This window comes from Pagrus pagrus (assembly GCF_965226575.1).
Source record: "Pagrus pagrus genome assembly, chromosome: 5".
Lineage (NCBI taxonomy): Eukaryota > Metazoa > Chordata > Actinopteri > Spariformes > Sparidae > Pagrus > Pagrus pagrus.
In genome coordinates this window covers 14,614,750-14,636,057 of record NC_140189.1, presented here as the reverse complement: position 1 = coordinate 14,636,057, position 21,308 = coordinate 14,614,750, and the positions used below count along the sequence as shown (strand labels likewise).

The following is a 21,308-nucleotide window of genomic DNA, read 5'->3' as shown; positions in this document are numbered from 1 at the left end:
CAAACCAATTGCAATAAAATGAATAGTTAAAATAATAAAAGATAAAAACAAGCAATAAAAATTATGATAAATAGAAAATAAAATATACGGGAAATTTGATTTAAAAATATAAAAAGTGACCCCTCGGATGCATCTTGCTGTATTCTCACTATACTATTCCATACAATTATACTACAATCACAATTCAAGGGTATTATTAGACTGATGTATTGAGTAGATATTGATCTGGTGGCAACAGAGTACATTGCAGTTACTGGTTAAGGAATTTATTTCATCAGGATCAAACACATCTCAGGAGACTGAGTGAGACAAATGATATTTAATTATTTCAAGAGCAGAACCGAAAAAGCATAACAAAGATCTGTGTTTCTCCTCCAGACATCTATCGAATAACACGCGACGAGCTACATGAGAGGAAAATAATGACGAGAGCACATCGAGGAGATGATTTGAAAGACAAACTAAGAAAAACCAGTGAATAGACGTGGGATTTTGGACAACAGTAAACACAAACAGTCAGACCAACTGAGCGCACAAGTATGTGTGTGTGTATGTGTGTGTGTGTGTGTGTGTACGTGTGTGTGTGTGTGAGCTCAAGGATAAAGCGATCGAATCTCTGTTGAATACAAGCCTTCAATGTGTGTACAAGTATTGACACAGACCCGTCTCTCCGTCTCTCCTCGTCCTGTTGTGTGTGTGTGTGTGTGTGTGTGTGTGTGTGTGTGTGTGTGTGTGAGAGAGAGTACTTGAAGCACTAAAAAAGACTCAAACTGGGAATCCACACACTACCCAAAATGCATCAGGTCTCTAATTCCCAAGAGCTGAAAAATGTCCCGAGACTACTTTTTAAAATCATGCTTCAGTTGACTTCATCTGTCATCATTTGTGTGTGTGAGGCAAACTTAATGAAACTAAAACACAGCAGACCATCAGATACACAAAACAACACCTCGGGATCAATACTCATTTAGACAGCCTCGTGCACAAGACAGACTCACATAATGCAAACACACACGCGAGCCAGACACACACACACACACTTTGCGTATTGATTGAGCTCCCTGTTAGCCATTTTCTCCAGTAGCAGTGCAGGCAGAGTGAAGGCTTACAGCTTACAGACTGTCCTCAACAAACCACTGCCATCTATCTACAGGTTAATGAGGCTCAACTAAGGTTGTTTTTCTTTTCTCTACTGGGCTTAGCAGTAGTGTAGTCAGGATTACACACAATTATTGAATACACCTCTTTGTCGAGGATGGTAGAATAACAAATACTGTATCTAATGATACTCAGTCCTCACTGAGAAACAAAACTAAGAATGGAGGATAAAAGATTCTGTTAACTTCTTTTCTTTACTGTGACAATTGTTTATTTTACTTATAAATAAGGGATAGTTTAGGATTATCGTTCAAGTTACGGCAATAAACTACTTTGTGTTAGTAAAATATAATTATGAGGCAACATTGAAGTTTTCCTTTGTGATATAAGACAAAATCTATATCTGCAGAATATTCACTGCCTTAATAATTATCCCTAAATACAATACAAATAATACAAATAAATACAATGTGTTGAAGCTTAAGTGTGATGAGGTTCATATTGGGACATGAACCTGGGACACCAATGTCAAAAACATTGAGAGTCAAGCCCAGCTGTCAGGTCCAGGTCAGCCTCTGTTCCACTCGCCTCTGTAACTCACTGTTAGCACGTCTCTGTTTGTTATGATGAACATGTCTGAAATAACTGCAGCCCCTCGATTCGGCCACGGACAATACAATATTTAATCTGCGAGTCCGAGGTTTATCTTTTTAGTTAATTTTGTTTTTGCAAAAAGTTTTCCCACTTACATGTATGTTACAGATACTGGTAGCTCTGGTTTCACTTTGGCTCTCTATATGCTCAGAATGTGTTCAGAGTTATAGCCCCACTCCAGCCAATGTTACTTCCTGTTTAACAGTTGACATTCTCCTCCAAACAGACAACTGGGGCTTAGTTAATAGTTGGATGTAATCCATTATCATGGCAAACAGCTAGCCATTTTAGCAAGATCAACATCATTCGCATTGGACAGCGATAGCGGTCAGTCAAGTTCTTCTGGGTTCTAAAAAACTTCTGACTTCACCTCTCTATAGGGAGGAGGTCAGGGATGGATGGAGCACAGGGCGTGCATGTACAGTAGTGGTCAAAAGTTTATGTACACTTGTAAAGAGAGGAACACACACTGCTTTTTCATAAAAAACATTCATGAAGTTTGGTTCAGTAATGAATTTACTATAGGTCTTCTGAAAATGTGACCAAATCTGCTGGATCAAAAATATACATACAGTAACTTGAACAGTCAATTTAGGTGATTATAGAAGTTGTGTGAATCATTTTTTCTTTATAGCCTCTTAACTTCTTCTGAGAGATTCTGATTGATAAAAGCTGGTGACTTTTCTGGGCCCATTTTAATAGGGCTTGTTTGATACGACCACAAACACTACGATGGGAAAGTCAGAAATCAGTATTGACCTGAAAGAGCACAGTATTGATTTGATCAGGAAAGTCACTTGGAGCCATTTCAAAGCAGTTACAGGTCCCAAGATCAACTGTGCAAACAGCTGTTTGTAAGTATAAAGTGCATGGCACGGTTGTGTCACTGCCACCATCAGGAAGAAAACACAAACTGTCCCCTGCTGCTAAGAGAAAACTGGTCAGGATGGTCCAGAGTCAACCAAAATCCACTTAATTTTTTAAAGTTTGGGCACAAAGTTAAGTTATTTGTCAAAAGATATTGTCAGGAACCAAAAGAACATACTGTTTCAATAACACAAAGTCCAGTTTGACGGTCATTCAATAGTGAACTATAGCGCATTCACGTTACAAATAATCAAGCAGGCATGTTCGTATACTCTTAGTTTGATTTGCCAACTCGGGCGCTTGCCGGATGACATCACACTGGACAGCAGCAAAATTTAAGACAGCGGCTTTTCTGCAGGACGACCCTAGATTTTTGTTTTTGACACCCCATTATGGCAACACAATGGTCTTATTAGATGAAATAGCTGTAGCTGACACGGCCTTATACCACAATTCAACATCAGAACCAACACATCCCCACTGCACTATATAATACTTAATGGCACTGCCACAAAACACAAAACAAAAGGGTTTGCACTATTACTAAATTGCTCTATTGTTTTCCAGAATATATTCACTTTATTTTGGAAAGTAATGGACTGGCACGCCTGACTTACGCTGGCAGAGTAATAAAGAGTTACACAATGTGGTAGCAGTTGTAGACAAGTCCAGAGCATGGCAGCAGACTAAACAACACACTCCCAGTCTGTACTCACAGCTATGAACTATGGCTCTATTGTAATTTAATACTGTTGTTCATGTGCTGGATAAACACCAGAATTTTCGATTGAGGGTGTGTGTGTGTGTGTGTGTGTGTGTTTATAGTTGCAGGCATGCTTGGAGGTGTAGACTGGATGTGGGGGGGGGGGGGGGAGAAAGCATACATTTGTAGCACTGTTAGCAATGCTGATGTCAGTTAAAGGCTGTAAAAATAATTCCTCTACAACAAACGTTCAGTGTTTTCCACTGTGAGCTGTTTCCTGATGTCAAATGTACAAAACAAATGAGATTTTCCTCTCTTTTCAAGGGTAGATATAGGACTTTAAGAGCTATACCACCGGGGAGGAGATGTCACAGGTCAACATTTAAAGCAAATGCTAATAGCTATCACACAGACGCCCCATGAACCCAGCATGGGAGCCTGCCAAGGACTCTGAGACTCAGACCACAGCTTGAGAACCACTAGGCTGGTACACACACACACACACAGACGCACAAAAACACAGACATACTGAGAGACACCGCCAAAGCAAGAGAAGCCATGAGAGATCGAGATACACAAGCTCCCACATTCACACAGAAAATGGATCTCTGTGTCCTGCTGGCTTTCAGACAGACAAATTGTCTGTCTGTAGATAATAGAGCCTCAGAAGTGAAGGTGAGGAGCCGTCCTGAAATTCATCTATTCAAAAAAATGAGAAAGACAGAAAGGGAAAATGCGGAAAGCAGAAAAAAGTCGGAATGAAATAGGAGGGAGTGAATAAGACATCTCGACAGAGTAATAGAGATAGGAGCGCCTCAGACAGAGAGGGGGCATGTTAATTAGGGAGTAGGTTGATAACAAATGTATTAGCAGGCCTGTGAAGGAAGGCAGGGGAGAGGAAGAGGGGTGAGAGAGATAGGAAAAGGTTAACAGAAAGAGGAAAGAGAGGGGAGACGCTGAAGTAAAAGGCAGAGAGAGACACGGGATAATTATGAATTAGTTGATAAAGAGGTACTAAATGTCCTGAAGGGGAGCAGGAGTGACAGAGACAGAGGACACAGAGGAGCAGTGGAGGAGAAAATAAGGACCGGGATCCTTTTGACAATCAACTTTGAGTATCAATAAAAAGGTATTAGCTCTCTTATTTATTAACCTTAGTGAACGACACTTAAGAAGCTTAGTGTTGTCATTAGATCGGGATTGATTTTCTCCTGCAGGGATATAAGCAATGTAATGCCGTGTGAAATGTTAAGTTAAAGGAGACATATTTCATTATGCAATTACTTCATTAGATATTATATTTTTCAGGTTCCTTTATTTTGGGTTCCTACTATAATAGGTTTATATGCTTTAATGCTGAAAGAACACGAGTCTGCACTATGTTCCCCGCTCTGTTGTAGCTCCTGTCTCTTTAAGGCCCCCCTCCTGAATACCCAGTCTGTTCTGATTGGTCAGCTCACATACGGCTGAGCCAGCACCGCTACAAACAACAGAGCAGCTAAATCAATTATTCTGTGCCAAACTACCTGCTAGGTATAAATTAAATTGCAAGTGCAAGTGTGTGACTCTGTGACATAGTGTGATGTCACAAAGTCACGCAATTAAAGGCGGGACTACTGACGAGGCGTTTCAGGAGCAGTTTTTTCTGCCAGGAGCTTCTGTTGGTGCTGACTGACTTTTTTAACTTTAATATCTAAACCACTCCTTTAACATTTTTGCAAAAAAAAAGAACAGCAGTAGATATGGTTACTACTGTTCTAAGCTAAGCAATCAAAAAATCGAAAAACACTATTAAGCTAGCTATTGTCTGTAGAGAGAAAACAGCTATCATCAGTCTAACACGTCTAAAACGCGTTGAAATATTGCTGTGTTGTAAATAAGTTTTACCAAAAGAAAAAAAAAAAAAACTGCTTCAACTGAAGCCAACCTGCCCGCTCCAAACAGGCACATTTTAAACGGGTACTGCACTGATAATAACAAAAAAGTACATTTTTGGTGCTTTTACTGCGGGACGTTAATCAAATATTATGCTTTATTCATGTAAGACATTTCCTTGAAGAAGTTAAATCTAAATATTAATATTTCTGTTCATTCCCTAGTCCCAAACCATTTAACTACTAATCCCTTTGGCTCTTCCTTTCTCTGGATAGCCCAGGGGACACACAGACGTACATACACACTAATCTGCTCTTTGGGGAGCTGGGTCCTCTCCTTCAGGGGGAATAAGAACCACTGAAATGTCTTCATCTCACCGGCTGGTGGTCGACTTTGTTGTATGTAGTGAGAAAATGAAACAAAAGGAATTATCATTACGGAGCGTGAGATAAAACACGCATTAACACGTCGTCATCTTGCACTACAATGTAACAGACTGTAAATGTTATATCATCTCACAAATTTCAGGGTTTGACGCAGGTTTTGTCTCCATCTGTGGCTGCTTCCATGGATTCCCTGTCAATCAAACAGCTTCTGCTCTGCACTTTCCAGAGTTCACTTGTCAGTCAAAAAGTGCGTGTGATCTCTGTTCCTTTGGTTTTTCTGCCGTTGGAGTTTCTGTAGGTGGCGCCCGCTTATTTTTTTTCTGCCCAGCCACGCTGCTCATGCTTAATACCCACCGCTCCTCAAGACAAGCTAATGGGAAACATCAAACACATCACATCCTCCGCTCCACAGGGGTTTTCTCTGAAAAGATTTACCTGCGTGACATCAAGTGTTTATGGCAGTAAGTTATAAAGCTTTGATAAACTGGCAGCCAGTTAAAAAGATTCTGTCTCGTAGAAAGAGAAAGGTAAAAGAGACGGCGGTTTAAGCAATGATGCTGTCGGATAATTACCTGAAATTCCTTTTTAAAACGAGTCATTTTAACGGTCCCACAGGAGCCGGTTGAATCAGCTGACTCTGCAGTGTACAGTCCAACATGCGCTCAAAATTAAAACATCAAAACGTTGCTGTAAAACACCCCTACATGGCAAGTAGGACGAAGCAGTCCCGTGTCAAAAAATGCAGGTGTTGTTCTTTGATAAGAGCGTCATTAGGCAAAGAGTTAGCAAATGTCTTCAGGGTTCTCGTGTTAACACTGTAGACCAATTACAGTCAAACACACACTCTCGCCCTCCCTCCCTCTTCCTTTACTCTCTGTGTTTCTCCGGGTCTCGCTGCCTCTTTCTACCCGCTGTAAATAATGTAATTTGTCACAGACAGGCCTCCATGTAGGAGATGACCTTTGGAAACCTCACAGTAAATTGGCCTCGGCTAGAAAAGCTACGTCATTAGCCCTCTCCGTCTCCGCCTCGCTCTCACTTCCTCAGCGCCTCCCTGCTTTCAAAGTCACTTTTATTATTTCCCTTTAATTTTGAATTCAGCATTTAATCTGCTGTTCTGTGAGGCCAACTCACTCTAGCTGTCCACGTCTTTGTTTCTCTAGTCAGTCCAGTCAGACACACACACAAACCAGATCGTGAAGCGCTGCCGGGATTCAAATTTTTGAATATTTGACAACCCCATGCCTGAACTGTAGGAGTATCAGTCGCGTTTTTCACTTTCAAATCACTGCAGCTGTGTGCAGCGGCTCTGTGCAGTCTTGCGTCTCGGATGCGTCTTACTGGTGTGACCACGACCTGAAGCATTTATAAAGCTTCAAGTCTATTTTTTCAACGATATGCATGTAATTGCGAGGTTGTTGGGCAATATACGTAACTGAATAAATATATTCATGTTATCTGTATCTGTACTGTATCTGTACCAGGCATGGGACAATATTAAAATGTCATGTCATGATTATCTTGTCCAACATCATCACAACTCACAATACCATCTTGATAGTTTTATTTTATTTATGTAATTTATTTGACCTTTATTTAAGCAGGTATGTCATTAAGAACAAATTCTTATTTAAAATAAATGGACAAAGACAAAGCCTCTTAATAACTATCAAAATATTCTTAAAACTTTAAAATAAAACTAAATCTGCACTGAAACATACTGGAATCACTTTAACCTTGCATACTGTTTGGAAACAAATATTTGTATGGCATCACGGAGTTTTAAGTGAAAGACAATCAAAGAATCCTGAATAAGTAATCATAAATCATAAGGTCTTCCTGCACAGATGAAGGCTAAATGAATGGTGGTAACCCCATCTATCTGTCGTCTTTTAGTTTGGAGCCACAGTTTTTACTGGGTAGAACTGGGTTGATCAGAAGTTGCTAAATAAATATTTTCAAGTTAAAGTCCTATCATAAGGTTTAACATAATGTTTTTATTAAAGGTGCAATACGTAAGAGTTGGCCAGCTTGAATCAATACTTAACAGAGTGACTGCTAACTGCTGCTGACTGTGTTGTTTTTAAACATCCATGATTGTAGCTTCTGTTAGCTTGTTAGCTCAGTTAGCTGTGCAGCTAGCCGGAGCCCACTAGCACAGTTTGTCTACACTTGCGACTACTGACGGAGCAGTGTGAGATTGTGTCCCACAGACGTCACCTTAACTTAAATTCAGCAGCTGCAACGCAAGACACAGGAGCTTTACAGTTTAGTTTATTATTGGACAAACTGTAGCCTCCACTGTAGATTCACCGCCAGGAGACAACCTTTTAAAATTCCCACAAATAAATGTGGAGGACATGACCTCAGTGTCCTCAGTGGTACCTGACCTGTGCATGCCGTCTGAACACTGGTCTGATGGAAACCTTGAGGAAGATTTTCCATCTGCAATCTGCATTTATCTATTTGTAAATATTTACTGCAGGTCCAGGACAGGCATGGGGGGACATGTGCAGCACTCCTGTGCTAGAAACATCACAACCTCTTGGTGTTTTCACCGTAATGATGTTGGACTAAATGAACCTGCTCAAACTTTTGAGTTCAGAAGGCTAAAACATCCCTCTGACAGACAGCCTGACAGCTTTCCAATATGTCTGTGAACATTTATACAGATATACAGCCACAAAGTAGGTATCAGCAGTATCAACTGCCAACTGCTGCAGAGAGGAGAGAACTAGTGTGTGTGTGTGTGTGTGTGTGTGTGTGTGTGTGTGTGTGTGTGTGTGTGTTTCAAAGAAAGAAAGACAGAAAGAGACTGTGTGTGTGTGTGTGTGTGTGTGTGTGTGTGTGTGTGTGTGTGTGTGTGTGTGTGTGTGTGTGTGTGTGTTTTTATGTGCATGTGTTATCATTCCTCAGCACCATGCTCCTCTTGGCAGATGGCTCTGCCATCCTCGGGACCTGGGGTGTGTGTGTGTGTGTGTGTGTGTGTGTGTGTGTGTGCGTGCGTGCGTGCGTGTGTGTGTGTGTGCATTGTCTTGGTATCTTGGGGGCACGAGGGCAGAAGCTACCTGGTGTTGACTGCCAAGTCTCTCGCTCTCTTGTGCTCTCTTTCTCTAAACCCTGCAACACACACACACACACACACACACACACACGCACGCACACACACATGCGCGCGCACGCACACACACAGTCTTGCTGATATGCCTTGCCCAGTCACGACTTCTATTATGTATGAGACTGAATGTTGTTTTTTAATAAGTTACAGCAGTTAAAGAGTTTTTCAAAGATAGTGTAGTAAAGACGATGATCTTAATACCAGTGATAGAAAGAGTAGCAGCGGTTGTAAAACTGGTTGGTCAATAAATCAGTGTTATGACGCACAATCACATCATAATGAATTAACATCATTCTGACACGTCTGCTGTCTGAATTAGTGTTACAGAGCAAACACTGTACTTCATTAACTAATTAAACTAATCACTAATTAATGTCTCACAACAAATTAAAGAAACGGCACTTCAAGCAAATACTTGATTAACTAATTAAAGTAATTCTTAATTAGTTTTAACAACAAATTAGGAATGTAATTTCGAGCAAGCTCCTCATTACTTAATCTGACCCATTCCTAATTCAATTCTCACAGTAAATGAGGACCATCATCTGAGACAAATAGTTTACTAATTTAATACATGCATTACGACATAAATAAAATATCATTGAAAAAATCCCCCAAATAAATACCCAGCTACTGTATGCTGATACATGTTTGATTAATATTACAATCTTTGCCAATTTCCACATCATATTTGTCCTTCTTGTGGGTTTGAATGTGGTTCAAAAACTCCCCAACAGCTAAGCCTCCCCTTATCTCTCCACTGTGTATTCTCTGATAAAGAAAACCACCCCAAAAGTAATCTTTAAAAAAAACAGACATAAAAAGGACTCTGGAGCAATAACTACACAGATGAATACAAGTATTAAAAGGTGGGAAACTCTGCCAATATTAGAACAGCAGCTACAACAGAAGCCTGGTGATCTGATCCCTTGGGGAAGATCCGGCACAGTACAGCTATTCTGCTTTATGGTCTAATTAGTACTTACAAGGCTTTTAGTCACATCTATTGACAAGGCAATTGCATTTTTGCACACCATTAACAGAAAATAATATCTCAACGCAGAGCAGCCCTCTCCACTCCTGTTTATTTGGTAAACTGGCAGCTAACAAGTGAAATGTTTTAAACAGCTTTTGATCCAGGGAACACTCTGTCTTCTCTTCTATCAGTCGTTTTTAATAAAGATATTGCAGCTCAGAGAGACATACCTCAGTCTAAGTACTCGAGCTGCACTCATGAGTGACTTTTTATTGCCCCTCGTTGAGCCACTGAGTGCCTGTTGGGTCTTTTAGTCTGATGTTTGTCATCTTTATTTGCTGTGGGTGTATTCATGTTGATTTTTCTTTATTGTGGCTTCATTAAATGTTTAAAATGTACCTTAATTTAAGTTCATTTAATTTTTTTAATACACTACAAATAAATCAATATCTACCCTTTTCTATTGACTATGAATAATAAAGTGTGTGTTACAGTCTAACTGTAACTGTAACTTCATTGATTGTAACTGATCCAATTTATGCAATCATGTAATATAAATTCCTATCCATAAGAATGGTGATATAGCTTATAGCTATATTGGCATAATCTTATATCACTGTGTTGGTATTGCTCCAGGATCATCACTGAAACTGACAAATCAAGTTTTTATATTGTCAAACTTTGCAAGGGTTGAGGGCCAAAAGATTATGCACATAGGAGAAGTTATACTTTCATGTTTTCATGTTATGAAAGAGTCTGTTTTAACCCAAATCATGTTTACCTTAACCTAACCAGGTACTTTTGTTGCCTAAACCTAACCAAGTATTTTCTTACCTAAACATAACCAAGTATTTTTCTTAACTAAGCATAACCAAGTACTTTTGTTGCCTTAACCAAACCTAAACAGCGACACAGAGCTCTAAGAAACATTGTTGGTCGCCCTTGATGGAGTCTGGAGGATTTTGGAAACTTATGGATGTTCTGAGTTCGAAGGTGTAAATCCTGTAGTCGATTTTGAAGGTGTGGATGTGGTTTTGAGCCATTTCCTTATGTCCATTTTGTTAAACTTTGCTAGCTAGCTTAACTAAAAGTGAAATGTGCATCACTGACAACAGTCAGTGATGATGTGTATTTTTAAAAACCAGTCAGGCAGTAGCACTGTCAAAGGGTATTAGAACATGTACAACAGTCTGGTCAATTCATAAAGTTACATCACTTTTCTGTTATGCAGCCTTTAAAACCAGGAAAATACATCACGATATAAAGATATCCAATATCTAAGATGATAAATAGTCTCATACCATGATAACGATATAACATCAATATATTGCCCAGCACTACATGATATCCTCAGCCAAAGCTAGCATGAATGTCACTGATAATAAAGTCATTTCTGAAAATTGAAGAATTGGAAAAGTAAGCATGCATGGATTTTGGATTAAGAGCAGTGGACCCATCACTGCCCACTGTATTGTTCCACCATCCAACCTGACCAGCCAGACCACCCAAGGGAGGAGAGGAAGACATACAGGATGGGAGTCATGCTAATCCAGTTTAAGCTTGAGGCTGCTCCTGGCAAAAGTCTGGTCACAGGAAAATGAAATGTACAAATGGGACTCAGGCTGGCCGAGCCATGTGAAAGCTTGTGCCTGCATCTTTACAGAGACCTGTTTTCATCATCATCCCATATCAAGCCGTTGTGTGTTGTATAATGACAAGCAGATCACCTTGAACCTTGAAACTTTACGAGACTACAGATTCGGTCACGGTACTCACAATACTGGGATTTCTGAAGCGGTAAAAGGGGTTCTTAGTTCATTCAGAGCTGGTTACCAGATTAAATGAGGTCACATTATGCTGGAGCAGGTAAATCACACCCACAGCTAGATCAGATCAGTCAATGCCCTTGGCCAGTGATAATTAGATTTCATCATTTCTCCAACAAGGGCCATGTAAAGTCTGACAAGGTGAAGTTGATGCTCTGGGAGCCTAGCATATAACAGAACATATGCGTTACTGTATCCTGCTGAGGTGCAAATTATGGCTGATGGAGCCTCCGAGACCTTCGACACCCCTGAAGAAGACGCAGAATTCAAATCTTCCCTGCATGAGACAGATGGCTGACTGCATGTTTCTGGATATTTCGGACACGGGTTTGAATCGTTTATTCCTTAATATGGTTTGCTTATATTCATACACTAGTTTAGGAATGACTGTGATCTGACGACTGAGGTTGGGTGGATCAGCCTCACAGTCAGTTTTAGATAAAGTCTTCTGGGCTTGGATAGTTTTTATTATTTGAATGTTATCAAAGGCAAACTCAGATTTTTTTAAGTTGAAATGCTCAGTTTCTTATTGGTGGTTTGGTTTGGTTTCAGGTTGCCCTTTTTATTGCTTTATTCTATCAAAGATACATTGGTATGCTATTTAATAGCACTTATATTATGCAAGGTTACCATACATCTGCTGAAGAAATGTTAAGGAAAAAGCTCTTTCTTTATTACGTCTATGAACGTGGTGGTACAGCAGGGATAAATGTGACAAAACCTTCGAATAAACCATGAATTATAAGTGCTTAGTGAGTTAAATGAAGATATAACTGCTCTGTTTAGTTCCCTTCATACTCATTTATTTCTGCCTGCAATTAATGAAGCTATAGAAAACATACAGAGCAGTAAACTCTTATTATATGTATAATCACTCATTTCTTGTTGTCTTTAATGGCCCACTGTTTCCTTTTTTTCAAAATCACATCCTCACACAGGCCATCTGCACACCAACATGTGAACTGAAGTTTGGTAGCGGGGGAGGGGATGCACTCTCCTTATATCTTGGTTGGGCAAACTTTTACTGATGAAGATAAATGTTCTGCTGAGGATTTTATATCCCATCCAGATGGTTGATATTTCATTTTCTTATAGGAAAGTGAACAGATGGCTTAGCTCTTTGTGTGGAGCAAGTGCAAGCTCCCTCATCCATACATGGGCTCTGGATTTACTCAATGATAAAGTTTTAACAGTTGACCTCTGTCTTAAACGAGTTCTACAACTGATTTTTACCCTAATTATCAAAAATGATTTTAAAGCATGAAGATAAAAAGCGTTTTGAATGTGTGTGAAGTGATAATATAAGTGTCTGCTGAACAATTCGCTCAAAGGCTCCGACTCCTTAATTATGATTTCTAAAGATTCCAGAAATTGAGGCATTTTATTATCTCCTCCTCTGCTTTGATGAAGCTGTTTTACTTCTTGTGTTTCTACGGATATCTTTTGCGACGAAGGCTGCCGAGTGATTTTGACATATGAAAGACATCTGTAAGAACAATTGACATCACCGCTTACCCTTTTATAATCCTAATGTGTCACAGATGTGATACTTGAACCGACTGTTTACAGCCTCGTGTCATGTTGTGGTGATACTGGATCTAAATCCTAAAAGAAACTGAAAGAATATTTTAAGTTTGTTTGGAGATCCAGTCTCATTATTACTTAGACTTGATTGTTAAAATGTATAAACAGCTGGAAAGACACATCTGTATAATATTACATCCTTTGTAGCGAGGAAAAACATTCAGTCCAAGTCTGCAGTGGATCACCGACAATCCCTCACAATTGCTGTTTGGCACAGAATTGAATAAATACTTCTGGGATACATTAAATTCACATGAAACCGGACAGTTTTCTTTTGTTTTTTTTAAATCTGGAAACACTCTCTCAAAGCAGCTCCAATCAATTTCTTTTTACTGACCAGGAATTAAACAACTGTGTGATGAACCCACAGAGACTCACCAGCATCTGCAGCATCTTTCAGCTCCTTGTTTTTGTTTTCCTTGAAATTTGAAATGTCGTTTTGGTTGATTCTCACAGTACTCGTGAGCTGCATTTTTATCTGTAGCTGTCAGCTGTTAGATGGCAAGAAAGCTTTAAAGGCTCTGAGCAATGTTGACATATATATGTACATACTGGAATTATATACTTTTGTTTTACACAACGCATTGTTTAAATCAGAAAAACAGTTTACAGATTAATCACTAATGAAATAATTGTTTTTTTGCAGCCCTATTCTTAAAAATACAATATATAACTTCTGCGGCTAAGGTGCTGTCTATCAGAACAAAACAAAACCGCCAGGCGGTGCGACCGCCGCAGCCACTCAGAGCCTGCTAGAGAGTCGGATGCAGAGCCAGACCTTCTGGAGGAGTAAACACCCAGAGACACCTCTGATTCTGCACTGATCCAGAGCTGTTTACCAACAGGAAGAGAGCTCAGGCATTACTTTTTAACTTTTCGGATTTAAAAGGGGATTTATCTTCACTCCTGTTTATCAACCTGACGGCAGCAGAAATCCACAGAGGTGACCTCCACCGTCAGATGTTTAACTTTCTGTAAAGTTGACTGCTGACTGGAGAAAGAGGGAAAATGTACTCAGTGGCGGTTCCAGCTTGCCTGTTGCCCTGGGCGATTCTATTTCTACTTCTTACCTTATTAGTATATTGTTTATTTTTTTACTATTATTATTGTTTATTGTTATATTGAACTGTCCTTTGGCTGCTGTGATGCACAAATGTCCCCGTCTGCAGGACTAATAAAGGAATTACACAAGTACAGTCAGTACACAAGTAACCAAATACATAACAAATGTCTTGTCGCACATTCGAATTCAGAATTCCTACATATTTCATCTTGAATTACTCATGGGTTGACACCCAGGATCACTTTTTTCTGTTTTGTTTATTCAGCCTTTTTTATTCTGCCCGTGCCTTCATAAAATGTGAGTGAAGTTTTTTCCAACCCGTTGAGTTTATCACCTTTTTTTTTATCTAGCAACATTTTAGTTGTGAACATATTCATTTAATGGTAGTTTAGTGATATGTTTGTCTTTATTATTAGTTAAGGTAGAATTAGGACTAAAAGCACAACAATACAGCTAAAAGTCAAATAAAAAAATGTATGCATATTTTGTTTTGAGGCCGCATGACCACGGACAGCTCCTGCTTCCTCCCAAATGGCCTCCAGTTGATCGGACTGGTTTTCCCAGCTTCTTCACCGCGGTTCACACCTGCTGACAGAGCTCCCATTGCACAGCCCTGAGGGATAATTGTCCCAGCAGTGAGGGATGAAAAGATTTTCTTCCAGATAGAAAGCTTCCTTCAGTGCTATCTGCTGTTGGTTTTGGAGCATTTGTTTGTTCCAGCTTGGGATGAGACACAGCTTCCTTTCACAGCCTGTGAGCTGTTGATGATGTTGGTGTGAAGTGTCATCGAGCGGAGCTGGTTTGGCGGGGATGGACGTTTCTGTGTGATGAATGATTTTGTGCGAACAGAGCTCACATGTGTGACGGCGCTGATTGAGAGCTTGCGAGGATTGACGGGCAGATTGAATATTGGACTGTGAGACTGAACACTGAATGCACTGACTATAAATTGACTCTGTCACCACTTTTTCCTGCAGATCTTTTGACTGCGACGGCAACACTTTTAATCCAATTTGTACATTTTAAAGCAGCACACAAAAGAAACCAAACAAATTAAAAATAAACAGTAATAATAATAATAGTCTTCCCGCAGATGTGAACTTTTAAGCTCCGAAACGCGCAGCTGGAATCTTACAATTCCACGCTGACGATATGTGTAATCAATTCCCTAATTAACTACCTAAATGGTTCAACCAATCACCATCAGTGTCAATTAACATTCAAAGCGATCTCCCCCAGATTCCACTGCCATGATTAGCCGGCTACATGATGGGCAATTACAGCGAGGAGTGCGCAACATTCAATGCAAGCCCTATTACAATTATACAAAGCCTTCAGATCTCCGAGCAAGAGAATGAAACAAGGAGCGAGATGGGAGGAGGAGGAGGAGGAGGAGGAGGGAGAAAGAGCAACAAAGAGGAGAGGAGATGAAAGGGTATTTCTTCAGGAGGAGGAGGAGGAGGAGACCTACAGTGTTGGATTCGTTCAGATTTAACAAAGGCGTGGGGAGCTTCAAGATTGTTTTCGCTCTCCCTTAAAGGGAAAATCCACTGTCAAACCGGAGCCGCACATCAATGGCGAGTGACAGACTTTTAACTCCAATCTGACTGATTTTCATGGCTTCTATTGAAGGTGTGTGTCAGCTTTTGTGCCTGTAAAATCTAAGAAAAATAGGTCCAATTGAAAATAACTCTCCCTCTCTCTAATTCTGGTGTTCTTCCTACAGCAGAAGTGCTCTCCTCTTTATAATCTTGGACAGTTGAGTCCATTTTGAGGTGTCAGCTACATCAAAGAGCTGTTGCTAAAAGACGCTGGATGAGAGCAGACGGTTTGGAGCAGCAACATCTTGTGCTGAACTGGCTCCATTCCCGACCAAATACATTTCATCGTGTTTCCTTTGGCCATGGAGGAACGGCTGAATTTATTGTATTATTCCTATTTGGCTGGATTTAGGATTCAGTATGCTTGAAATGAACCTGTTTTTTCAAGTCGACCATATTTAAAGGAGAAAGTGTTTGTACCCTCTCCGGAGGGCCGCGCTCAAAGACTCTTCCACAATCTTTCTTTCACAAGTCTTTGTGGTCTCAACACAATGGATCATACAAGTAAAGATAAGTCTCAGACAGACTCCACTCCAAAGCTTTTGTGGTGTAGCACTTGTTTGCACATACTGTATGAAATGTGACGGAAGTGGTTGAGTGGAGAACGTAAAAAGAGAGCTTGACAAAGAAGCTCAAACTTGTCTTTCACACCTCTGCATACCTGGCTGATTATCGGTGTGAAGTGGGTGTGATTATCGGTGTCTGAAAGTTTTAAAAAACTGCGTCAGAAAGGTGTCGGGGGCGCAGGTGGCAGACAATCTGACGATCCAAAAATCTCTAGACGTGAAGCAAACGGAAAGCCCTTAGTTTCATGAACCATATCATCCATGATAAAACAATAAAAGTCATTTTATTGGGCAGAAAACTGGCAACTTCTTACTTCTAATGTAAGCATTTCATGATCTGGTGCCTCTTTGGACTACAGTGTTTGTCATCTCCTTCCAGAAATGTTACAAATGTTCAGCCTGTCCTCATCAGAGAAACAACCTTATAACTCAAATGAAAGCAGCTCATTCTGACCCATATTTACGCTTGTTGTTAGGCAGCGACCTCTAGAGGCTGTAGTAACGATTACAGCTGCAAAGGAGGAAGTGAAGAGAAGAACTTTAAAGAAAAAAAAGTTGATATAGGGAGTTAAATAACGTAATGAAAATTATTTAGGTAACATAGGTAACAGTAGCTATAGACTGTAGTGATTTTAACCAAAACCACAATGTTTTCATGAAACCTTACCATACAGTTTTCTTGACTTAACCTAACCAAGTATTTTTAACCAAAAACCAAACCGCAACCTTACGACAAAGGTCCGGTACGTGTGTCCTTGTTACGCTGCAACGGTCATTTTGTTTTTCGAACAGCAATATATGTAGTTTTGGCTTACACTGACAATTAATCTGTTCAGTAGTTTAGTTATGAGGATGTGTTGGATTTATCTTGTGACTCCTGAAGTCCTGAACCTAGCCTGGGATCCAATGATCCAGGACAGCCAGAGATATAAAAGCGATGGTTTCCACGCTATGAACAGTGTGGAAAAACATCATTCAACATCCTACATAAGCACAGGTTGTTTTAGGCTTTTGAGCAAACATCCAATGCTGCCATTTTTCTGAAGAGGACGGTCTCAAGTGGTGCAGCTGGTTGAACTTGGCAGTGCTCTATTTCTCTGGTGTCCCTACGAGCTCAGGACAGCTAAAGGAGATAGACCTTGTTTTGCGATGCCAGACCCTTGTAATCATAGGTCAAGGAGGGTCTTCGTGTTTCCATACACACCTTCACCTACAGGTAAAGATCTGATCAGGTTTCACCTTTCAGCTGATCAAGCCAACAGCAGCTCTGCTTATTGTTTTCTCTTTTCTAAATCAGCTGTTTCTTTTCTGTGTTGCCTTTTATGTAATAAAGCTTCTGTTTTTTTTTTTATGTTTTGGACCAACTGACAGCAGCGGTGTGATGGAGTGCTGGCAGGGGGAGGGTTACATGTGTAGACACCCTGAGCTTGCTGTTGAGCCCCGTGCAGCTCAGCTCCAGCAGCGGGGGGTTAAGTACCTTGCTCCAGGGCCCTTCCATGGTGGCTGCTGAGGGACAGCAGTGTGTGTCAGATTCTCCCCGCTGGAATATCCGCATTCAAAACAGCAACACGGTTGCCAAGTTATTGTGCTCCCAATATAATACATAGCTGAAGTAGAAAGGCTGCTCCTACAATCCTCGTCATTATTTAGTCAGCTTACAGCCCCAAAACATATTCAATACAGTATTTATACAGCATGTAAACCCTGTAATGAAACACGTCTGATAATGTTTTTCATATCATGACATGTGGATTTTTTTATTCAGTGAATACAGAGCAGTTTCCTGAGGACTTTTCATCACTTTATGTCACATTCATGCTCCATGTTTGAATGGTTTTAGTCATGCCTTGCCCTTTTTTCATTTCTATTCCTCCAGAGGGACTTTATACCTGAGCATACATGGATTCCCCATCACCTCGTATCTCACACACACAGTAAGGTGGCTGTGGCTGAGCAGGTAGAATGAGTCGTCCACTGATTTCAGCGTTGGCAGTAAATGGCTGAATGAGAGGCTGAATTTGTAAAGGGATTTGATTGAAGCAGTATATAACACTGGGAGCCAGACAGTACAACCAAGGGTGCTGCTGACCAGCTGCTCTGCTTTTTCACCTTCAATACGTCTAATTTCTGTACAAATGTTGTAATAAAGTCCAGATCATGTGAAGAAACAGAATTATATCTAACTTCTGTCAGCTGACAGCCTCTCGGTCGTCTTTTGGCCTCCTGGTGTTAAAAGCCTTAAACAGCACCTCTCTCCACACAAGTCTTTGTTCCTCTGCTGCATGTGAAGCGACTTCATTCACACACATTGTAATGTAGGATAATGTAAGATTGTGCAGTATGGATCATAGCTGCAACTAACAATTATTTTAGTTACAGAACAAAGCCCGACTCGTACTGATTTCTTTATGCTGATACAGAAAAAATGTTTGATACCGATATAAAGGACAAGTGTAATTGTTTTCTACGTAAACAAACAATCTTGATTTGGACCCCAGAGATATTTCAGGTTATCTTTTCACCCGTGGCCGATTGTTTGTTGGTTTGTAAGCAGGATTACACAAAAACTACTGAACGGATATCCACGAAACTTGGATGGAGGATGGGTCTCGGCCCAGAATAGACCCAGTTAACTTTTAGTGTGGATCCAGGAATTCTTTTTCTCACTTTCTTCCACATTTTGGTTAATTTCTCCGGGAATAACACATGGATTTTGATCCTAGATCTGGTGAGTTTAAATTATGGTTAAGTAGTTATGGGAGGTTTAAAATTTAGAACGATACAGGGATATTGAGTTTGATATTGGATTAGGCTTGACTGGATTAAACGTAGGGATGCAAGGCATATATCAGACCAATAAATTATCAGCTAAAATTTGATAACACTTTATTTATGGGGGAAATTCTAGCTGAGAAAAAGATTCTGATATTGATATTTATTGGCCGATATACAAAACATTTTTTGGAACCTCAAATGTGTTTATCACTTGTGAGAAGTTTAAGTGACAGAGGCAGGATACTTTACAGTTTGACCATAACATTTGTTGTCCAAGATGACATCACTGCACTGAAACAGTAAACGTCACTGGGAATCAATAGCAATATCAGCCAACCACTATATCGGCCGGGCTCTAGTGGAAATTGCCCGTCACAAGTTCTAAGAGACCGAGTTGACAACTTCAAATGTCCTGTTTTGTCTAACAGTCTAGAGCCCAAAGATATCAGTTTACTGTGATCTACAACTGTTAGCTTAAAGGTGCACTATGTGAAAAAAACTGTAATTTGAAGAGAAAGATCTTCATTGACTGATTTCTTTTATGCCTAAACAAACAAAATAAACAAACTCTCTTTGTTTAGTGACTGCATAAACACTGAACTTAAAGGGACACTATGTATGTATTCAAATAATATTAAAAATATTAATGAGGCAATAATACAAACCAATAATTTCCATTTTTGCATAACTGAATAAACAAGCTGTTTTCAGAGGTAAATAAGGTCCCCAGAACACTGTTTGAAGCTAGAAAGGTGGCAGGGTCCGCCACATATAAACAAGTAAGTTTGTTTATTCAGTCATGAAAACAAAGATAGTTTGTGTATTTAGTTTGTTTGGGCAAAAAAAATCTGTAACGCAAGATATTTCTCTTCTGATTAAAATGTCTTCCCTAAAACTGCACAGTGCTCCTTTAAAGGCCAGCACAGTTTCATTCTGTTTTACTTTGTTTACATGTGGCGGACACTGCCACCTTTCTAGCTTCAAACAGTGTTCTGGGGACCTAATTTTCCTCTGAGAACAGCTTGTTTTTTCAGATAATGAAAAAATAAATAAGTTTGTATTATTACCTCATTAATACTGTAAATATTAAAATTCCGATTTTGAATTTCCTCTCAAAAACTACACAGTGCCCCTTTAAAAATGTGACAATCGGCAGATTACCTGAACACTGACTGACTAATTTTGCCAGTCAACAAATCGATGTACCCACCAATCATCTGACCAACTCCAGAAGACACCACTCACTGTACCAGCCTGCAGACAGCAGCATGTCAGCCTGAGCAGGGGCCACTACAGCACAGTGCCCATGACTCATTAAATGAAGTTACTCAGCATCACCGTACAACAGGAGGCACGTCAAGTTCAAGCACCTCATGATCAGCACACACACACACACACACAACTTCTCTCCTCCACCGTGCGTCCCCGTGAACCAGCCCGACCGGCAGCATCTGTGCAGCTCACCTCAACTCTTGTTTACCGAGAGGATCAGATGAGACTCTGAGACGCTGTCAAACTTCTGTCTGTGCTGCCCCCCCCCGCCCCCCGACACTGTCTGCCCTGTCCCCCTACATCACCGTGTCACCGCTCCGTCACACGACCCGGTGCGCCCTCACCATCGAATCAAACATTCCTTAATATCACAATGAGACAGTAAGAGCCGGCTGTGCGCTGCGTGCATACATGCGTGCGTGTGTGTGTGTTTGCGCGTGTGTATGTGCATGAGTGCGTGTGTGTGTGCGTGTGCAGGCTACGTCTCAAGCATCAGCGGTGACAAAGAAAGACGGTTTGCACGATCTCTCCCGGACTCACTTTGACTGCCTCCACATCTCAATAATAAAATATTTTTAAGAAAAAGCTGCGATGACATGTCCGCTCATCACAAAGCAAGTCCACATTAAAGACGCACATTGGAGGATAATAAAGCAGCGTGTGCAGGACTTACCATGGTTGTTCAAGCTCCCAGTCTCTGAAAAAGTCGAATTCAAAGAGATCCATAGCCGCTCCGGCTGCTGCTGCTGCCGCCGCCGCTGCTCCTGCTGCCGCCGCTGCCGCCGCTGCTGGTGCTGCTGGTGCTGTTGGTGGTGGTGTTGGTGGTGGTTAAAATCCAAAGCTGGTGCTACGTGGTTCTACATGGGCTACTGAGTAGTGTGAGTGTGTGTCAGAGAGGAGGGAGAGTAGACACAAGCGGCTGCCGCTGCCAGGAAGCTGCTACG

The 21,308-nt window shown here is 40.6% G+C and overlaps 1 protein-coding gene across 2 annotated transcripts in view; it reads right to left on the bottom strand.

The window, feature by feature from the left end:
• aff2 (AF4/FMR2 family, member 2) overlaps nt 1-21,308 on the bottom strand; it is a 173,382-nt gene extending 152,074 nt beyond the window's left edge. For both annotated transcript variants that reach the window (XM_084353930.1, XM_084353931.1), the window contains exon 1: nt 21,038-21,308. In XM_084353930.1, the coding sequence (XP_084210056.1) occupies nt 21,038-21,090 (53 nt within the window). In that variant the 5' untranslated portion in view covers nt 21,091-21,308. The remainder of the gene's footprint in view (nt 1-21,037) is intronic.